This window comes from Paramisgurnus dabryanus, chromosome 22, assembly GCF_030506205.2.
Source record: "Paramisgurnus dabryanus chromosome 22, PD_genome_1.1, whole genome shotgun sequence".
NCBI lineage: Eukaryota > Metazoa > Chordata > Actinopteri > Cypriniformes > Cobitidae > Paramisgurnus > Paramisgurnus dabryanus.
In genome coordinates this window covers 30,893,976-30,913,668 of record NC_133358.1, presented here as the reverse complement: position 1 = coordinate 30,913,668, position 19,693 = coordinate 30,893,976, and the positions used below count along the sequence as shown (strand labels likewise).

General features: G+C 40.1%; 1 gene segment (V, D, J or C); it reads right to left on the bottom strand.

Annotated features, from left to right (window-relative positions):
- Positions 1-4,032: 4,032 nt before the first annotated feature.
- Positions 4,033-6,680, bottom strand: LOC135740595 (Ig lambda-2 chain C region-like). The segment is given in 3 exon segments: positions 4,033-4,482; positions 6,385-6,486; positions 6,617-6,680. Coding segments are annotated over 3 exon segments (474 nt in total).
- Positions 6,681-19,693: the final 13,013 nt, after the last annotated feature.

The following is a 19,693-nucleotide window of genomic DNA, read 5'->3' as shown; positions in this document are numbered from 1 at the left end:
AACTAACAGTTAAACATAACAGGTTTGAAAATATTAAAATTAAAAATATTTTCAGCCGCAGAATATACTTAAAAGTATATATTTTATACTTCTTATATTTTGGACCGGAAACTTTTTTTTTGCCTATGGGCTGTAAAATTATGAATGTATTCGTTGCCCCTGAAATTCATTTTAAAATGTATGTTAATATAAGAAGGTTAAAACTAAATATATTATCAAATTCAAAAATATATTCAATTAAGCTTTATTTTTAAAAAAAATTAATTTAATATTTAAAACATATTTTGGGCCAGAGAAACGTATTTATATTTTGAGCATGTGACACAGAAAGACAGGTGATGTTTTTTGATGTTGTAATGGACTGTTGGATTAAATTCAAGAAAAATTCAAGAAAAATTTGCTTACCCCATTAGCAGATTTTTTTTTGCTTGTTTTATGCACAAAATCCCTTAAATTTAAAATTTTTGGTCTAAAAACTAGACTTATTTTCTTGGGTTGTTTTGCTCATCAAGAAAAACCATCTTAATTTAAGAATTTTTAGATATTTTACTTAAAACAAGAAAAAAATACTAAATGTATTTTCTTAAATTATTTTTTGCAATGTATAAGTTTAAATGTTACGGTTAAAATGACTGCTGGTGGCCATTCTAGTGTTAAAAGTGCATGATAAGGAAACGCAATTTTCTCCCCATGTTAGGTCAAGAAAATGCTGGAAAAAATTACAATACACAGTTTTAGTTAAACGTTCAACACTGCAAAAATTGACTTTCTTACTTAATATTTTTGTCTTGTTTCAGTAGAAATATCTAAAAATTCTTAAATTAGGTAATTTTGCTCATCAAGAAAAATCATCTTAAGTAAATGAGTCTAGTTTTAAGACAAATTAATATACAATTTAAGTGAAATTGTCCTCAAAACAAGCTAAATGATCTGCCAATGGGGTGAAAAAAATTTGTGAAATAAGATTTCTTTTTTCTTAAACACTTAATTAAAGTAAAAATTTCTCACCACATTTGGTAGTCAAAATACCATAAAAGCGCATTATTTAATGTAAATTAATATGAAAATAGTCTCAGCTGTGTTGGGGGCCCAAAATCCTTAGCAGCGCCCCTGTGTGTGAGCACAAACTCGTCCCGTTAATCTTCTGGGATCATTGCCGGAAAGAGGACCTTGTCAGATATACGGAAAACCCTCTGTTTGAGCATGAAGCCGAAAGAATGCCGTAATGGGCGTGTTGTAGTGAGGACGCGCGCATCATCAAAACAAAAGTTATGGTTCAGCTCCTTACAACGAGAGATAACATGCATATAAACATTCACCACGAGAAATGATGCAAACTAGATTGAAGCAGTTATCAGGAAATGATAAATGAGACGTATAAACAATGACACATGTGTCATGGCAACATGAAGTTGGTTCAACTCTTTAAAATGAGGGATTACAACATTCACGACGAGAAATGTCAGCAAACTGGACTGAAGCGGATATCAGGTAGGTTAGCTCGTTACTGCGTTGAAACTGAGATCATTCAGCAGCATAAAAGAATATCGCGTCACGTGCTCATTTGAGCTATAATAAACGAAAATACCCACGCGTCATCCCAACAAGATATATCGTTCAGCTCTTCAAAATGCGGGTTTTAAATGCATATAAACAATCACGATGAGAAATGTCTGAAAACTGTATTAAAGCAGAGATCATGGAGCTCGTCAAATATTCATTCTGAAGCTGAGATCATTCACGAGCAGAACTGTGCGTTCACACGCTCCATTATAGTCTTATCATAAACAAAAATGCACGCGAGTTGTTTCTGTAGAGAGAAATAATAAATAATTTGCAAACTTCAGACGCTGCGTAGAAGAGAGGGCGGGAATTTCAACAGGTCACGTGTCTTTCCGGGACCATCAGATGCCGGGTAATCATGGCAGTGTGAATGAACAAAAAAATCTAACTATCCTGGAAAAATCCAGGATGCCTTTCCCATGTATTTTATGTCTGTGTGAAAAGGGCTTTGGTAACATATATTTGATCACATTTGATGATATTATTTTAAATTCTCAATGCTGTCAGTAGGGGGGGCTACAGCACATCTAGTTATCATGACCATGATGCTCTCAAGAGGTTTAGTAAAGTCTGATCACTGCTTTACATCTCATCACACGCTTCAGTGCTCTGTGTGTTTATAACAGTCTGACTTTATAACACAGTGCTGGAAAAACAACAAATACACAAAATGAATTTCTTCATCATCACCTTCATCTGGATTTTTGGGGGTTTTATTCAAGGTAACAGAAATTCATCTTTATTCAAAAATGATTTTAAATGTTAGTTTTCTTTCTTTCAACAAATTTGTTTTCTTCTCAACAGAATCCAGAGGAGTTACTGTAACTCAGAGTAAAGCTCAATCTGTTTCTGTTGGACAAACCGTCAATATAAAGTGTACAACTGATACTGGAATATATGGCTGGGGTTTATCTTGGTATCAGCAGAAACCTGGAGAAGTTCCTAAACTCCTTATTACTGGTGTAAATGATCGTTATAGTGACATTTCAGATCGATTCAGTGGAGATGGAGAAGCTGATGGTACAGATTTTACTCTGAGCATCAGTGGAGTTCAGACTGAAGATGCAGGAGATTATTACTGTATGAGTGTTCACAGCATCAGTGGTAGCTATGTGTTCACACAGTGATAAAGAGTCGTACAAAAACCTCCTTCAGTCAGACTGCACAGATACACCTGACAGATACTGCAGCTGCACACATGCACACACACGCACGCACACGCACGCACACGCGCACGCACGCACACGCACGCGCGCACACGCACGCGCGCACACGCACACACGCACACACGCACACACGCACACACGCACACACACACAAATAACATCAGAAATCATGAATTGTTAAAATTAGAAGCAATATCTTTTTTTACAGTCTATGTATATGACCTAATTTGAGAGGAGAATAGCGCAAATATCTGTTTTGGATAATAGTCTGGTGAATAATTTCTCATGTATTAAGCATGTTTCCTTTTTTAAAACATCAATATAGTGCAACAATATAATATTTTATGATAACAATTACAGTAAGTATACATCTCCAGTTTGTATAGATCATGAGTTTGTCCCATGCATTTTTTTCTCCATTACATGAACATTGACTTAATAACGTGTGATTGACTTGATAAGAAGCTATTTATGTGATAGTTTGTTGTGCAAGAGGGAAAAACCCCAAATGAACCCCCAGAGTTGTGTACAAATGTTATTAGATAGAAATGAATTCTGCTTCTGTTTATTCCAGTCAATGTGCTCAAACTTACCAGAGAAAAGTTTTAATGTATTCATACCTTGCGTATTTTGTAATTTGTACGAATTTGAGATATTTACTTAGTTATAGGACTATATTAGTGTTTTAAAGAAAACACTAAAGTAAAATGATCTATTTTCTGTGTTTTCATGGCTGAATGACCAGCATCCTGGTACAAAACAATAGGTTTGTACCAGGCGCTTGGGACGTCCATAACTCACAGCCTCGGTTTGGAATCAACATGGTGGCAAACTAAATAAGACGTATAGAGATTTACATGTTACTGCTATAGTTGTGTGTTTATATATCTGTGGATGTGAGAAATAAATCTTGAATGTTGAAGTGCAGGTTAAAAACATTTCTTCATTTGAACTTCTCTAAATATTCAATATATTAATCTGACTTCTGAGATCAGACTCATTGTGAAGTGTTGAATCTGATCAAAGCTCATTTCTTCATCCATCAGTTAAACTCATCAGCGTCTCATTTCAGAGAATAAAGAGTCAAAGAGTGAAACTGAGAGTTCAACTCATATTTGTATCTTCAGGATGAAGAGATTCAGTTCCTCTCAGAACAGAGCAGATGTTCAGACACAAGAGTATGAAAGATAAATATAAACTACATCTGCAGATGTCTTCATGCTTCATTGAGTGAAGTTTATTTATAAACCAATGATCAATATACTCATTGTTCAAATTCAAAAGAAATCACAAGACAAAGAAGCAATATTTAATATTTCTTTATTGAAAAGCATAGAGAATGAATTAAGCAGAGAGACAGACTGTTGTATGAATAGTTGTCCACTGTTGATGTGAGACATGAATGAGAAGAAGAGATGAGAAGAAGAGAGGATCTACTCAGAACACAGATCTTTCTTCACTTCTCCAGTGACTGTCTGACCTTCCCGACTGATCTCACAGATCACTGAGTCTCTGTTGATCCATTCTTGTTCAGTGAGAGTCAGACTGCTGCTCCAGCTGTACAGACCGCCGTCTTTCTGTAGGACTCCAGCTCTGTTCTCCTGAGATCCTGACATCTTCCCATTCACTTTCCAGCTCAGACTCCAGTCTGAAGGGAAACCATTGCTGGCCACACACATCAGTGTTGCTGTCTTCTTGCTGGAAATCTCTTCACTGGACGGCGGCAGGACGATCACTTTAGGAGCAGACACACCTGACATACAGAGATTCACAAGATAGCAAAAGATGAAGAGATTAAGAGACAAATTTAAAAGAAATCAAATAAATCCATAATAAAATATATATTCTGTTTTTGAGTTTAATATCATCTCATCAGTTAATATCATTTACTCTGTTAATGCACTACACTTATTATAACACAAACACAGTAATAATAACACAATATTTTATATGAATATTTGTGGCAGCAACAACAAGGTCATGGGTTTGATTTCCAAAATTTGTATAATATCATGACTGCATTGTAAATCACTTCATATTAAAGCGTCTCGCAAATACATAAAAATGTCAAAATACATCAATAGTGTTTGAATGTAAAATATGTTTAATGTGATTTTATCCTATCATAGTGAATCTTATAAAGGTTTGTAACAGAAGTTTGTGTAAATATTCAATCGGGTCTCACTGTGCTTGTGTGGCGTTCTGTGATAAACGGTTTAATCACGGTTTCATCTCTTTTTGTTTTGTTATGTGCTGACACTTTTATTTGTGGAAACATCTAAGACAAAGAGTTTTGGTAAACTTTTTAAACAAACTAAATCTCACTCTGGAGATCTGATAAATCAACAAAGCAGTATAATTAACACTATGCAACCCAGTATCACGAAATTGCGTGACTATTTCACGCATGGACCAGCGTGACAATGTCACGCTTTGCCGCGTTTGAGCGTAAGCATGTCACGCTTTCTGTTTGTGTCACTGTCATGTATTGGTTACTCAACATTTTTTTGTCCTAATTTCTTACCATTGTCGCTTCGGTTTAGGGTTAGATTTACATAAAATGACACCCTTACCTAAACAAACTCTTACCCCAACGTCAGGTGACAATTGGTTAAAGTTTAGAAAATATAAAAGAATAAGTATTGTATCTTTTTTTTTTTATAAACCAATACTTAAAGTGACAAATACTTAAAGTGACATATAACACAAGCACCAAATCTAACCCTAAACCGAAGCGACAATGGTTTGAAAATAGGACAAAAACGTTGAGTAGCCAATACGTGACAGTGACACAAACAGAAAAGCGTGACATGCTCACGCTCAAACGCGGCAAAACGTGACATTGTCACGCTGGTCCATGCGTGAAATAGTCACGCATTTTCGTGATATAGGGTTGCACTATAACAATAATCATTTATAAATCTTATGAAGTTACTTTTATACCAGTTTCTTGTTGAAGCGATGTTTTTAATTTTTTAACTTGACTCATCTGAGCTTGTAGTTATTTATTAAGTTCACTTTAGAATTAATACTGAATTAATTTGGTCAGTTACAGAGACTCAAGATGTCTTCTGTTAACATGTGTTTATATGACGCGAGTCTGCGGCGCCACACAGCAAAAATTAAGGTAGCGCCGCTGTCAGACACCCGGATCTCATAATGTGTTAATATTGACAATCAAAATTTTGTAAAATGTATTTGACATTGTGTCTTCAGGATAAATTAGCCACATTTCAAAAACAATGACTTCAGACTAGAAAAAAATTTGTATAATATAACAAGATTCATTTTAAAACACGTTAACATTAAACGCCTTAAGATAAAACACTTTAAATTACCTCTGCGTATGGATCTGTTTATCAATAAACTTGCCTTGTCTTATTTGTCCATGTATAAAATTATAATTAATAAATTCTTATTATTTTGACTTTTTTCTTGAAAACTAACACATTTAATTCTGCATGATAATAATTTTAATACTGAAGTGTTTGATAAACATTGTTTATAGGACTGAATTACACTCAATCTTTAAAAGAAATCTCAGTTTATATTCAAAACGCTCTTACTGAGAATTAAAATAATAAATATAAGAGAAATAAATGCTACATAATATGCTAAAAAAAATTTTGAAAGTTATTATAATTTTTGTACTTACTACCGACGTCGAGTCTCGTGCCGGGGCCAAATGTCCACCACAGTGATAGAAACAAAGCGAGCAGCTGTACAAAAACCTCTGAACGCTTCACTAACTCTGACTCTGACACAAACACATCATATCACAGCAAATATTCATACATCATAGACTTGTGAAGAAGTGTAAACACATGTAACACAAGAATAAAAGTGAATTTAAAGACACATGTCTGTCTGTAGTAAAACACATTTACTGAATGTTTGAACTTCACAATATTGAAGACACAGAGACACACAAGACATCATAAACGCTCCTGATATCCAAATCTTCTCATCTAATCTCAATGTGTTATTAATCCAGACTGTATAATGTGTTTCTATGAAGATAAAGCTCTGATGTGTGTTGAGTTTATTTCCATAGACAAACACTTTGCATTATCATCACATGCTTCAGTGCTCTGAGTCTTTATAACTGTCTGACACAAACATTTATAACACAACATCATTACAAAACACACAAACACAAATGAATTTCTTCATCGTCTTCATTTGGATTCTGGGAGTTTTTATTCCAGGTAACAGAAGTGAAAGGTTGTTGTTAAGTTGAATGTTTTTGACTCTTTTATATTTCATTAAACATCATTTTCTTCTCAACAGAATCCAGAGGAGTTACTGTATCTCAGAGTAAAACTCAATCTGTTTCTGTTGGACAAACCGTCAATATAAAGTGTACAACTGATACTGGAATATATGACTGGCATTTATCTTGGTATCAGCAGAAACCTGGAGAAGCTCCTAAACTCATCATTAAGGCAGTAGATGAAAATTATGGTGACACTTCAGATCGATTCAGTGCAGAAGGAGAACAGGGTGGTAAAGATTTTACTCTGAGCATCAGTGGAGTTCAGACTGAAGATGCAGGAGATTATTACTGTATGAGTAGACACAGCATCAGTGGTAGCTATGTGTTCACACAGTGATAAAGAGTCGTACAAAAACCTCCTTCAGTCAGACTGCACAGATAAACCTGACAGATACTGCAGCTGCACACACACACACACACACACACACACACACACACACACACGCACACACACATTCTGGTTTCCATGTTTTGTGGGGACATTACATAGACGTAATGCATTTTATACCGTACAAACTGTATATTCTATTTCCCTTACCTGCCCCATTCCCTAACCCCAACCATCACAGAAACCCTTCCACTACTTCACATTTTCAAGATACATCATTCTGTTTGATTTATAAGCTTGTTTCCTCATGGGGACATCAAAATGTCCCCACAAGGTCACAAAAACACTGGTATTCCTATCTTTGTGGGGACAATTGGTCCCCACAACGTGATAATTACCAGGTACACACACACACACACACACACACACACACACACACACACACACACACACACACACACACGTGCGCACACACGACATTTACTTTTATATTTTAACCAGGTTTCAGTCAGGTTTTGGATGTTTTGTGGTTTTATACAGACTTTAGTGAAGAATAAAACCAGTCCTGTTCTGGTCTGTTCATAAAAAAATTCTCTTGAAATCTTTAACATCATTAATAACCAAAGTCTTCATTGAGAAGAAGTGAAAGTGTTTAGGTTCACAGCATTTAAACAAACAGTAAATGTGAGATGTGAAAATCAGATTTGCATTGGTAGTGTTGAGTGATTCTGATCCTCTCAGCTCTGTCTCCTGTTAACATCTTCACATCAACTTTAGTTTACTTTCATCTGGGAATGCAATTTCTCTAAACTGTTAAAACAAGTCAACATCATTAATTTTAATGTGTTAAATGTTTGCAAAATATTTTTAATTAATAATGTAACAGCAAACACTAAAATGTTAAATGATAAGGATCAGACAGGTGTGAGCAGAGCTTTTCCTAAAGTCCAAACCCTTATTCACGTTTCCCTACAATACTTCACTAATATCTTACACTTGAAGAAGTTAATTAAATGGATAGTTCAGTCAAAAATTTTATTAAATAAATGTAAACATGTCTGTATATTTTGTATAAGCTTTATTTGCTGCTTGGTGTACATTACTGTAAAGATGCTCTGTGCAGTGTAGGGATGTATTTATTATTTTCCTGAATGTTTTACATCACATTATGAAGTATACAATATGTCTTTTAAGACAGAAATAGGCATTAATATATTACATCTGAAACTCATCCACTGTGATCTCACAATCACATAAAAGTCCAACACAAACAACACCTCAGACACAATTACTGTCATCAATATGTGGGATGCATACATTATGAAACATAAACGGTGCTTAACAAATAAAATCAACCCAATGTAAGGTTTGCATCGCAGTTTTAATGGTTGAAGCCGACTCAAACTTGGGTATAAAAACATGAATTTGAAACTAATGAAACATCAAGAACTTTCTGAAAAAGAAATAGTTGACATTAAAACACTTCATGATGCTGGATGATCTTTCAGATAAATAGATGAGTGATCTAATAAATGTAAGCACTGTACAAGTAAAAACATCTCTGTAGGACAAAAGATTGAGAATAATTGACTTAATATTATTAAGATATAAACAGAGATATGTTTTATCTTAATAATATTAAGCATGTCATCTCATATTTATTTGAATGTGTCAGATTATTCCTCTTTCTTCTTGATGTTATTCATGATCTGTCTGTGAATGATGCTTTTAGATTGAATGTTGTGTTCCCTTTCAGTCGGTCACTACGACGTCACGTCGTGACCGACGAATTGGGAACTCGCTTAGAGAGACCAATCTGCTTCGTACTCTACTAAAACGCCAATGAACTTGGCATTGAGATATTTGCATAATGCTGGCGCCACCCCGCCAGGTGCGTATATAAGCCACAGGTGCAAATATGGAAATTAGCTTTTTCGCTTCGAAAGCCGGCATTATCTGCTACTGAGAAGCTACTCTCTGCTCTTCTGGGAACGGTTGCTGAAGTTGATTGACAAGCAGTACTGACACAGCGGACGCTCGCAGTATTCCACTGCTCTGCATCTTTTTTGTTTTGAGTTTAGTGTGTGCGTTGCCTCTCCCTGTGCGCATCATCAGCTGAGCACCTAAGAGTGATTTCCCTAAAGAGTGATACGTGAGAGCTCTGTGTCTTTTTAAAGACAGCCACTCTCTCGTATATTCGGAGATCAGCGTCCTTTTCAGGATAGCTTTTCCTCCGTGCGATCTTGGATGCGAGAAGTACAGGGATTCCAGTGACGGTCACGAGCGCTGTCTTCGTGCTCAGGCATCGAGCACTCCGGGGCTGCATTCGTGGAGAGTTTCTGTTCTCTCTGTGAGAGCATAACCCTCTTGGATTGCGGAGACGACTGTCGTTTCTACGGGAACGGCGTCCGCGCCTTTGCAGTGCTGAAGGCCGCCATGGTGCGGCTGTCAAGCGCTCGCAGGACGCTCTTCGCATCACTACGCTGAGTAGGACGGAGGATGCGTCCTTCACCTACCGGCCTTCTCATCCTCAGCCGGTTGAGGCTCCGATGGAGACTGCAGAGTCGTGTTCTGCGATTTCTGCCGAATCCATTGGACCTCCTTCTGGTCCCGTCACTTCTACAGCATCAGAGGGGTGCCCATTTTTTCCCTCCGAGGCGGAGTCGTCCCGGAGATGGCGGCCGTGCCCGCTCGAGCGGCGGAAACGGTAGAGTTGGAGGGGTTAATTCCTCTCCGCCCGAACCGTCCCGCCCACATGATTGGTACTTCGGAGCTGCCCGGGCCTCTACGGTCCTCACCTCCTGTGCCTGCCTTTCCCGACGGCACGAAGAGCTGACGTGATTTGCGGCCGTCTCGGCCGTTCAGCTTCACCCCTCATCTCCCTCACTAACGGAGCCGCTAAGGGGGATCTCTTCAGTTGAGCGGGGGGTTGCGATGCAGCTGCGTTCCTGGAGGGACCACCCAACCCTTCCCTCCCGTGTTTGTATAGACAGTCGTCCGGTTACGGGCGCTGCCCATCAGGCATGCGGAGACGTGGCTTCAGCCCTGCACGCATTAGCGTACTGCAGGTTCACCAAACGAAGGCTTTAGAGATATACGAGGGAAGCCGCGACCTTCAGTCGTGCGATGTCCACCACAGTGTTCAAGATCGCCACCTTTGGCTATGTCTGGCTTATATGACGGAACAACTTCATGAATGCTCCTGTCTCACAGACCGGCCTCTTCGGCGAGCCCGGGGAGTCGTACAGCTCCGCTGCGCAGACTGAGGCGATCTCCTAGGTCGTGCCCCAGCGGATGAGAGCTGCCCTGGTCCACCAACGCCGGCTCCTCAGTCTGCCTCTCGCCGTCGGCGTCCTGCGGCGGCCACCTCCGTTCCCCTCCTCGGACCCCATCTCGGCAGCGCAGGGGAACCGGTCGTCAGCAGCTCGCCCCGCCCGCTTAGCCGCTTCCCGTGAAAATCGGGAGTTTAAGTGGCCAGAGACGGGCGACCCGGAGTGGCAGAGGATCACTCTTCAGGAGACAGTGATTCACTCCTTCCCCCGGTAGAGGGTCGGGTGGAAAATCCTTGGTTTGCATATGTTCCACCGGCTGTCCAGCCGGTACCCACTTAACCACACAAAAGAGTGCATACCTCTTTCCTCTCCAGGTCTCCGGAGGATCGAGAGAGCCGTGAGCGTACACCTGCTCACCCTACCTCTCCTCTATCGCCAGCGGGTGTCCTGAGGAGTCCGAGCTCTCCACTGAGAAGACCGGACCACCAGCACCCTCATCGGAGTCTGCGCTCTCCGCAGAGGAGACCAGACGACCGTCACCCTCAGCGGGCTCAGGTTAGTGTCTCACACACACATACTGTAGATGTTTATGCTGTTACAGCAGTCGCACCGGCAGTATCACCTGTCTCGCTTCGCTGCCCCACCGCGGGTACTTCGGTAGTGTCGTTAATTCTCCTCGTACGGTCCCGGGATGCTTCGCTTCAGTTCCCAGCCCGTCTCGTTGGGTTTTACGCACTATCCGCCTCGGTTACGTAATACAATTACCGGCACTCCCCCAAATTCTCGGGCATTCGTTTCACTATAGTGAAAGCGTCCGATGCACATGTACTGCGTGCAAAAGTTGATGTCCTGCTGGCGAAGGACGTTTCGAGCCGGTCCCTCTTACCGAGAATGATGATAGGGTTTTTCCAGCCTTTATCTCATAGTACCCAAAATACGCGGTGGGTTACGACCGATTTATTTACGCACCGGCTCTACAAATGTGATCCTTTAGGATGATACGCAGAGGCTCGTATTTCAATATTCAGATCGGTTTGCAGCATAGACCTGTAGACGTGTACTTCATGTGTCCATCTCCCCTCGCCTTAGACCGTTTTTCGCTCTGCGTTCATGGAGTGGACATACTAATACTAAGTACACCATTCGAGCTGTCTCTCTCTCCCCGTGTCTCCATGAAAGTGCTAGTCATGGCATTAAAATCTCAGAGAGAGAGAGAGCGTTGTTCGCATTCTGCTTATATTTACGTCAACTATAATGGCTCGTTTTCGGCAGACGTGCGCGAACACAGAGATTTAATGCTTCAGCATCTCGCTCGTTTAAGTCATCAGGTCAGCTGGGAAAAGAGCAACTTTGCCCCGTGCAGAGGATCCTTTTCTCAGTATGGAAATAGACTCGATCGATTTATTGGCGTGTTTTACAAGAGCGCGCAACCAGTCAGTTCTGACTTGCCTCGGTTTAATTCGAGGGAAGGACGCGGTCCCTCTGAAACAATTTCAGAAGCTCCTGGACATATGACAGCATGCTGCGGCTGTGACACTGCTCGAGCTGCTTCATATGAGACCGCTTCAGCATTGGTTTTACGATCGAGTCTCGAGGAGAGTGTGGCGCAACGGCATACACTGTGTAACCATTACACCTGCGTGTCATTTCAATTTTACCCCGTGGCAGACCCAGCATTTTTGATAGCAAGATATGCCCCTGAGTCGGGTCTCCTGGCATTATGTAGCACATACAATGCCCCCAGCACGGGATGAGCAGCCACGTATGACGGGCTTGCAGTCTCGGGGGTGTGCATAGCACCCCAAGTGCCGCGAGCGGTGCGCTGTATATCTGGGACTTGTACGCTCCGCTATGGAGATGCGAGGGAAGGATGTATTAGCCGACACCGACAACATTGCGACTGTTGCGTTATTTACCGTTAAGGCGGTTTTTGCGCTCTCGTCACCTGTCGCATCTCGCTCGTCATCTCCTCCTTTGGAGTCAGAAGCATCTGAGGTCCCTTCGTGCCATTTACATCCCGGGTTCGCTCAATACAGCGGCAGACGCGCTTTCCCGAGCTGCGCGCCCCGGTGAATGGCGACTCCACCCCCAGACGGTCCAGCTAATTTGGAAGAAGTTCGGTCGTGCGCAGATTATATCTGTTTGCGTCGCCGGACGATACCCACTGTCGCCTGTTTTATTCACTAACCGAGGGCAGCCTCGGCGTGGATGCGCTGACACACAGCTGACCGCGGGGGATGCGCAAATACGCATTCACTCCAGTGAGCTTGAGGCAGGACGAGGAGAGCCTTTTATTAGTCGCCCCGTACTGGACGACCAGGAATTGGTTTTCAGAGTTAATGCTCCTCGCGACAGCCCCTCCCTGGCGAATTCCCCTGAGGAAGGACTTTCTTTCTCAAGGAAGGGGCACATTTTGGCACCCGCGCCCCGACCTGTGCGATTTCCATGTATGGTCGTTGAGCGCGCGCAAGGTTTAGGTGATTTATCGCAAGCGGTATCTAACACCATCGACGCGGTACGAGCACCGTCCACAAGACGGGCTTACGCGCTTAAATGAAACCCTTTTTCGTCACCTGGTGCTCCTCGCAACGCGAGGACCCCAGAGAATGCTTAACATTGTGCTTTTATATATCTTCAACATAGGTTAGATGGTAGGCTGTCACCCTCCACCATTAAAGTTGATATCGCCGCTATTTCTGCTCATCACTCGCTTATTAACGGCAGATCAGTTGGCAGCATGATTTGGTTATTAGATTTTAAGAGGCGCTCGCAGGCTAAACCCCTCGCGCCCTCCCTCTATTCCTCCTGAGACCTGTCCATGGTGCTGAAGCCCTACTACAGGTTCCGCGTTCAAGCCTTTGCAGTCTGCGAGTCTGAAGTTTTTGTCAATGAAAACTCTGACCCTGCTAGCATTGGTCTCCGTGAAGAGAGTAAGGAATTTACATGCATTCTCTGTTGACGATTCGTGCCTTCAGTTTGGTCCTGCTGTCTCACTGAGACCCAGACCAGGCTACGTGCCCAAAGTTCCCACCACTCCCTTCAGAGATAAGGTGGTGAGCTTGCAAGCGCTGCTCCCCGGAGGAGGGCAGACCCAACCATGGCTTTATTATGCCCCGTACGAGCGTTACGCATCTACGTGGATCGCACACAAAGCCTCAGGACCTCAGACCAGCTCTTGTTTGTTATGGTGGCCAGCAGAGAGGGAAAGCTGTCACTAAGCAGAGGATGTCTCATTGGATAGTTGATACTATCGCCCTTGCTTATAATCTGCAGGGCATTCCTTGTCCATTTAATTTGAGAGCTCACTCTACTAGAAGTGTTGCCTCATTTTGGGCATTCGCTCGTGGTTCCTCGCTAACAGACATCTGCAGAGCTGCTGGTTGGGCGACACCTAATACGTTCATTAGATTTTACAGTGTTCGTGTCGAGCCTGTCTCCTCTCGTGTTCTTTCCTCGTTAGGGGAAGCACAGAGAACAGGCTCGCAGGTCGGCTTGCAGCCTCCGACTGCTGCTCCAAACTGAGCTCAATATGGAAGGCCATCAAGGCAAAAACGCGTAATAATTTGTTTTGCCTTCCTCCGCTGCCTTGGCAGCCTGATGTTGCGGAGCATCCGCTGCCAGCCTCTCACTAGCTGCATCCTTGCGAACCTGTGTTTGGCTCGGGCATCCACATTGCGTCCCACCGGGTTCCTTTGTGAGTATTTTTCCGTGGGGTTAATCCTACTAGCCCACGTTTCCCTCAGCAGAGCACTGCTTTGCTTACACAGCCACGGCTGTCATTTATACCTCAACTACGGTTGACTTTCGCCCACCAATAGCCCTTAACGGGGCGGTGGCTTCCGCAGCGTCCCTATACCGCCCAGATAGGGCGCTTCCCAGTCGCTGGCACTACTGTGGGGTTAAAGGAACATCTAGTGCCCGGCCTTCTGCCTTAAAACCTAATTCTCCTTATCCTTAAGTGGAACCGGAGGGCTTTACGCAGACACTGGAAGAGGTCAGCCCTCAGTGGCGTTTTGGTAGGGATTCCCAATTCGTCGGTCACGACGTGACGTCGTAGTGACCGACTGAAAGGGAACGTCTCGGTTACGTATGTAACCCTCGTTCCCTGAAGGAAGGGAACGGAGACGTCACGTCCCGTCGCCACAGGGCTGCTCCCTGCTGTTTATCGGCCGGTCACACTTTCCGGCTTTCTCAGCGAAATGAAGCTAATTTCCATATTTGCACCTGTGGCTTATATACGCACCTGGCGGGGCGGCGCCAGCATTATGCAAATATCTCAATGCCAAGTTCATTGGCGTTTTAGTAGAGTACGAAGCAGATTGGTCTCTCTAAGCGAGTTCCCAATTTGTCGGTCACGACGTGACGTCTCCGTTCCCTTCCTTCAGGGAACGAGGGTTACATACGTAACCGAGACGTTTTAGGGACTGAATATCATGAGTGGATGAATCTCACTGGGTCATGTTTCACCCTAAAATATAATAAAAATTATTCAATTTCTTTATGCAAAATTATTTTATTTTTCTATTGGGGGATTTTGTGTCACAGATTCTCAATAGTTTTGATGAGTTAAATGCTGTTTTATTATCTGGAGATGTTTTGAAAGCTGCTTCAGATGTAAAGAGGACGTTTAGATGCTTGTCATGAATAATTTAACTGAAGTCACACCTGCTGTATGTTTAAGTCACTTGACATGAATCTGTGGAAAACATTACAACTGGAAATGTAACTGGACAGTAAAACTACATGAATGTGAGGTCTTTATTCTCCTGATGGGCAGTGCATGCAAACACACATGAATGTTTCAATGATCACATTAAAGAGTTTAAAGGGTTTTTAGTGATCTGGTTTTGGTGAAAATTCAGTTAAAACAGAGGAATAAGTCAATCATTTTAATAAAACCCCTAATAATAAACACTTAAACATTTAACATGAGGACTTACCAGGTCACAAAAGCTTTCTGAATTTCTGAGCCGTGTGTTTTCTAAAATCAAGAAATAAGAAAATATATTTATGCACATAAACATGAAGCTTATTTATAGCACTGTTTATAGGCTTTGTTTCATGACAATATTTCTGAAAACTGTTTTACTTTATTGAAAAATTATTTCATTCTCAATAATAAATGATGTTTATTTATTTAAATTTTATAAAGTACAATTATAGGTAACAGCATAGTAATATATGTTGTGCTGCTTTGAATTTATGATGATTTATAATAAAATCTTCTCAGACAGGATGGTTTACAGCAGTATATCATGAAGCTAAATACAAATAATCCAGACATTTTTGTGACTATAACCATAAATCATATTTTAGCTCTCATCAGCTTTGAAAGGGTGGAGGTAAAAATGACAGACATGTTTTTAATACAAAAAAATCTCATCAACTGTATGCCAACTTAAATCTTAAACATTTACACCTCTTTCTTGCCCAAATGGTTTTTATGTGTTGACAATATCATCTCAACTTCAATGTTGCTTCATAATTAATGAATGAATGAATGATTGTGTTAATGAAGATTTAGAGAGAGAGACATCATCTATAACAAGAAAAATAAACTGACAAGAAAAAAAGCAATTCTACAAAATGGTTGACCGATAAACGGGCCGATACAAACCCTTACATGTGTCACTTTATTAATTTATCAACATCCTTGTCAATACTGTAGGTCAGTGCTTCTCAAACTTTTCTGGCATGTGGCCCCCACCCCTTGTGTGCGGTGCATAATTTAGTGCCCCCCCCCAAAAAAAAAACATTTGACAAAACATTACAAAACTTAAAATTTGAATTAAACAAAACATATTAAACTATACAATGTAGTTCTGTTGGTTAGTAGCCTTATTTATCTGAGGTTTAAATAAACAACATTATGATAAATTAATGTATTTTATAAATTGGGGTTCCCCTGGCACCATCTCATGCCCACCAGTATGAGAGCCACTGATGTAGGTAATGCATATTATTTTCAGATATTTTTATTAAATCATGTGTAAATTAATTAGTTGATGTGATAATGATAATAATAAGTTGAAATGACTTATAAATCTGAATTGATTGAACAAAAGAATTAAGATTTTTTACAGTGTGAGGTATATCTTAAAAATGTATGTTTCACCTATATATTTTCATTTTTTTATATTTTGAAATGTACCTTAAAAATAAATATGTTAAAACATTTTTATTCACGTCGCATTGGAAGAAAAACTTTGTTTCAAACCTATACTTTTATATTTTGGACAGGAATTTTTTTTTTCGCCATTTGCACTATAAAATTAGAAATGTATTTTATTGCCCCTGAAATATATGTTAATATAAGAAGGTTAAAACTAAAAATTATCAAATTAAAAAATATATTCAATTAGCTTTAATATCAACAAACTGTATTATATACTTAAAAAATATTTTATTCCAGAGAAATTTATTGTTTTGCCGTAAGGGAGAAAGAGAGACAGGTGATGTTTTGTTGTGATGTTGTAATGGACTGTTGGATTAAATTAAACAAGTTCACAATTATTTACTAACTCACTGAAAAAATGCAGCATGAAGTTAAAACAACTTGTTTTGCAAGTCAATTTAACCCACTATTTTAAGTTATGCCCTGTCATAAATTGAGATTACTTAAAAAAGTTAAACAATTTCAACTTGTTTAAATAACATTAAATAACAAAAATATATGTTGATTTGACAAAAATGCAGCTTTTTGATGAAATTAAACAATGTTAGGTTGTTAAAACTCCTGATCACATCCTGAACTTGATCTCATCTCGTCTGATATATAAAAATGTACACAAGCTACTCATATTTTTAATCACATTTGATGATATTATTTTAAATTCTCAATGCTGTCAGAAGGGGGGGCTACAGCACATCTAGTTATCATGACCATGATGCTCTCAAGAGGTTTAGTAAAGTCTGATCACTGCTTTACATCTCATCACACGCTTCAGTGCTCTGTGTGTTTATAACAGTCTGACTTTATAACACAGTGCTGGAAAAACAACAAATACACAAAATGAATCTCTTCATCATCACCTTCATCTGGATTCTTGGAGTTTTTATTCCAGGTAACAGAAGTGAAAGGTTGTTGTTAAGTTGAATGTTTTTGACTCTTTTATATTTCATTAAACATCATTTTCTTCTCAACAGAATCCAGAGGAGTTACTGTAACTCAGAGTAAAGCTCAATCTGTTTCTGTTGGACAAACCGTCAATATAAAGTGTACAACTGATCCTCAATTAAGTGGCAATGCTTTATATTGGTATCAGCAGAAACCTGGAGAAACTCCTAAACTCCTCATTACTGATATAAGTAGTCGTTATGGTGACACTTCACAGAGATTCAGTGGAAGTGGACCACCTCGTGGTAAAGATTTTACTCTGAGCATCAGTGGAGTTCAGACTGAAGATGCAGGAGATTATTACTGTGTGAGTGTTCACAGTGGCTATGTGTTCACACAGTGATAAAGAGTCGTACAAAAACCTCCAGCAGTCAAACTGAACAGATACACCTGACAGATACTGCAGCTGCACACACGCACACACGCGCACACGCGCGCGCACGCACACGCGCGCACGCACACACACATTCTGGTTTCCATGTTTTGTGGGGACATTTCCATAGACGTAATGCATTTTATACCATACAAACTGTATATTCTATTCCCCTTACCTGCCCCATTCCCTAACCCCAACCATCACAAAAACCTTTCTTGTACCTTAGATTTTCAATAAACATCATCTTGTTTGATTTATAAGCTTGTTTCCTCATGGGGACATCAAAATGTCCCCACAAGGTCACAAAAACACTGGTATTCCTATCTTTGTGGGGACAATTGGTCCCCACAACGTGATAATTACCAGGTACACACACACACACACACACACACACACACATAAAAAGACATAACATTGATTGTAAAAACCCATCTCATGGTGTTGTGTTGATATTTCAGGAGTAACTGATGGTCAATGTCAACTTTAATTCTTTAACAATCTGAATATGATCTCAGTTCATATAGGCTTTTAGATGTACATGTGATGTCTGCTATCATATTATAATTATGAATCATACTCCATACACCAGTCCTGTTCTTGTCCACAAAAAAATTCCCTTAAAACTTCAACTGACTAACAGACTTTATTGAGCAGAAGTGAAAGTGTTCAGGTCCACCGCATTTAAACAAACAGTAAATGTGAGATGTGAAAATCAGATTTGCATTGGTAGTGTTGAGTGATTCTGATCCTCTCAGCTCTGTCTCCTGTTAACATCTTCACATCAACTTTACTTTCAGCACTTTTTCTAAAGTTTTAAACAACTCTGAACAATTTTTTAAAGGTTAACACTTCAGCAAAGAGCTTTTGATAAATGACACTGATAAATGAAGCACTTCAACACTAAAATGTTAGGACATCAGGACTGATCTTCAGGAGAGAGCTCAGATCAAACATCACAGATCTTATGAAGCTCTTCATCATGACTGATTCTCATGCAATCTGAATATACTGAAGATCAGGGGTCTCCAAAGTGGCACCTGCACACAGTGCTAAAGCTACCAGTACCTGGTTTAAGGACCATGGTATCTCTGTTCTTGATTGGTTAGCAAACTCGCCTGACCTTAACCCCATAGAAAGTTTATGTGATCAGACCCCAGAATTTAAATGCAATATAGGAATTTTTATTTCAGAAATTATAACTGGATGCCACTTACTAATTTATTTATGCTCTGAAATATCGCTTGAAAAGTTATTTGTTGCCCAATCTGAACAGCTGTTAATGAGCTCTGTTTGTTCATATCAAGCATTTGAAGGTGGAATGGAAGATTTGGAAACATGCTAACTTTAGCCTGCTAGCACTAAAATCACGATATCAGAGCCCTTTAGTAACAGTGTGTTGCAATGGATGGACTGACTCATATTTATCGCTGTAATAATGTCATGTACTAGCAGCATTAAGTTTGAGATTTTCGGATGGCAGAAATGACTCGTGACTCTGTTCAATGTTAATTACAAAGCTCATTAAAGCTCATCATTGGACTGTTCTGAGAACAGCTGTCAGTGTTCCACTGCATCATTTATGTACACAGATGTAT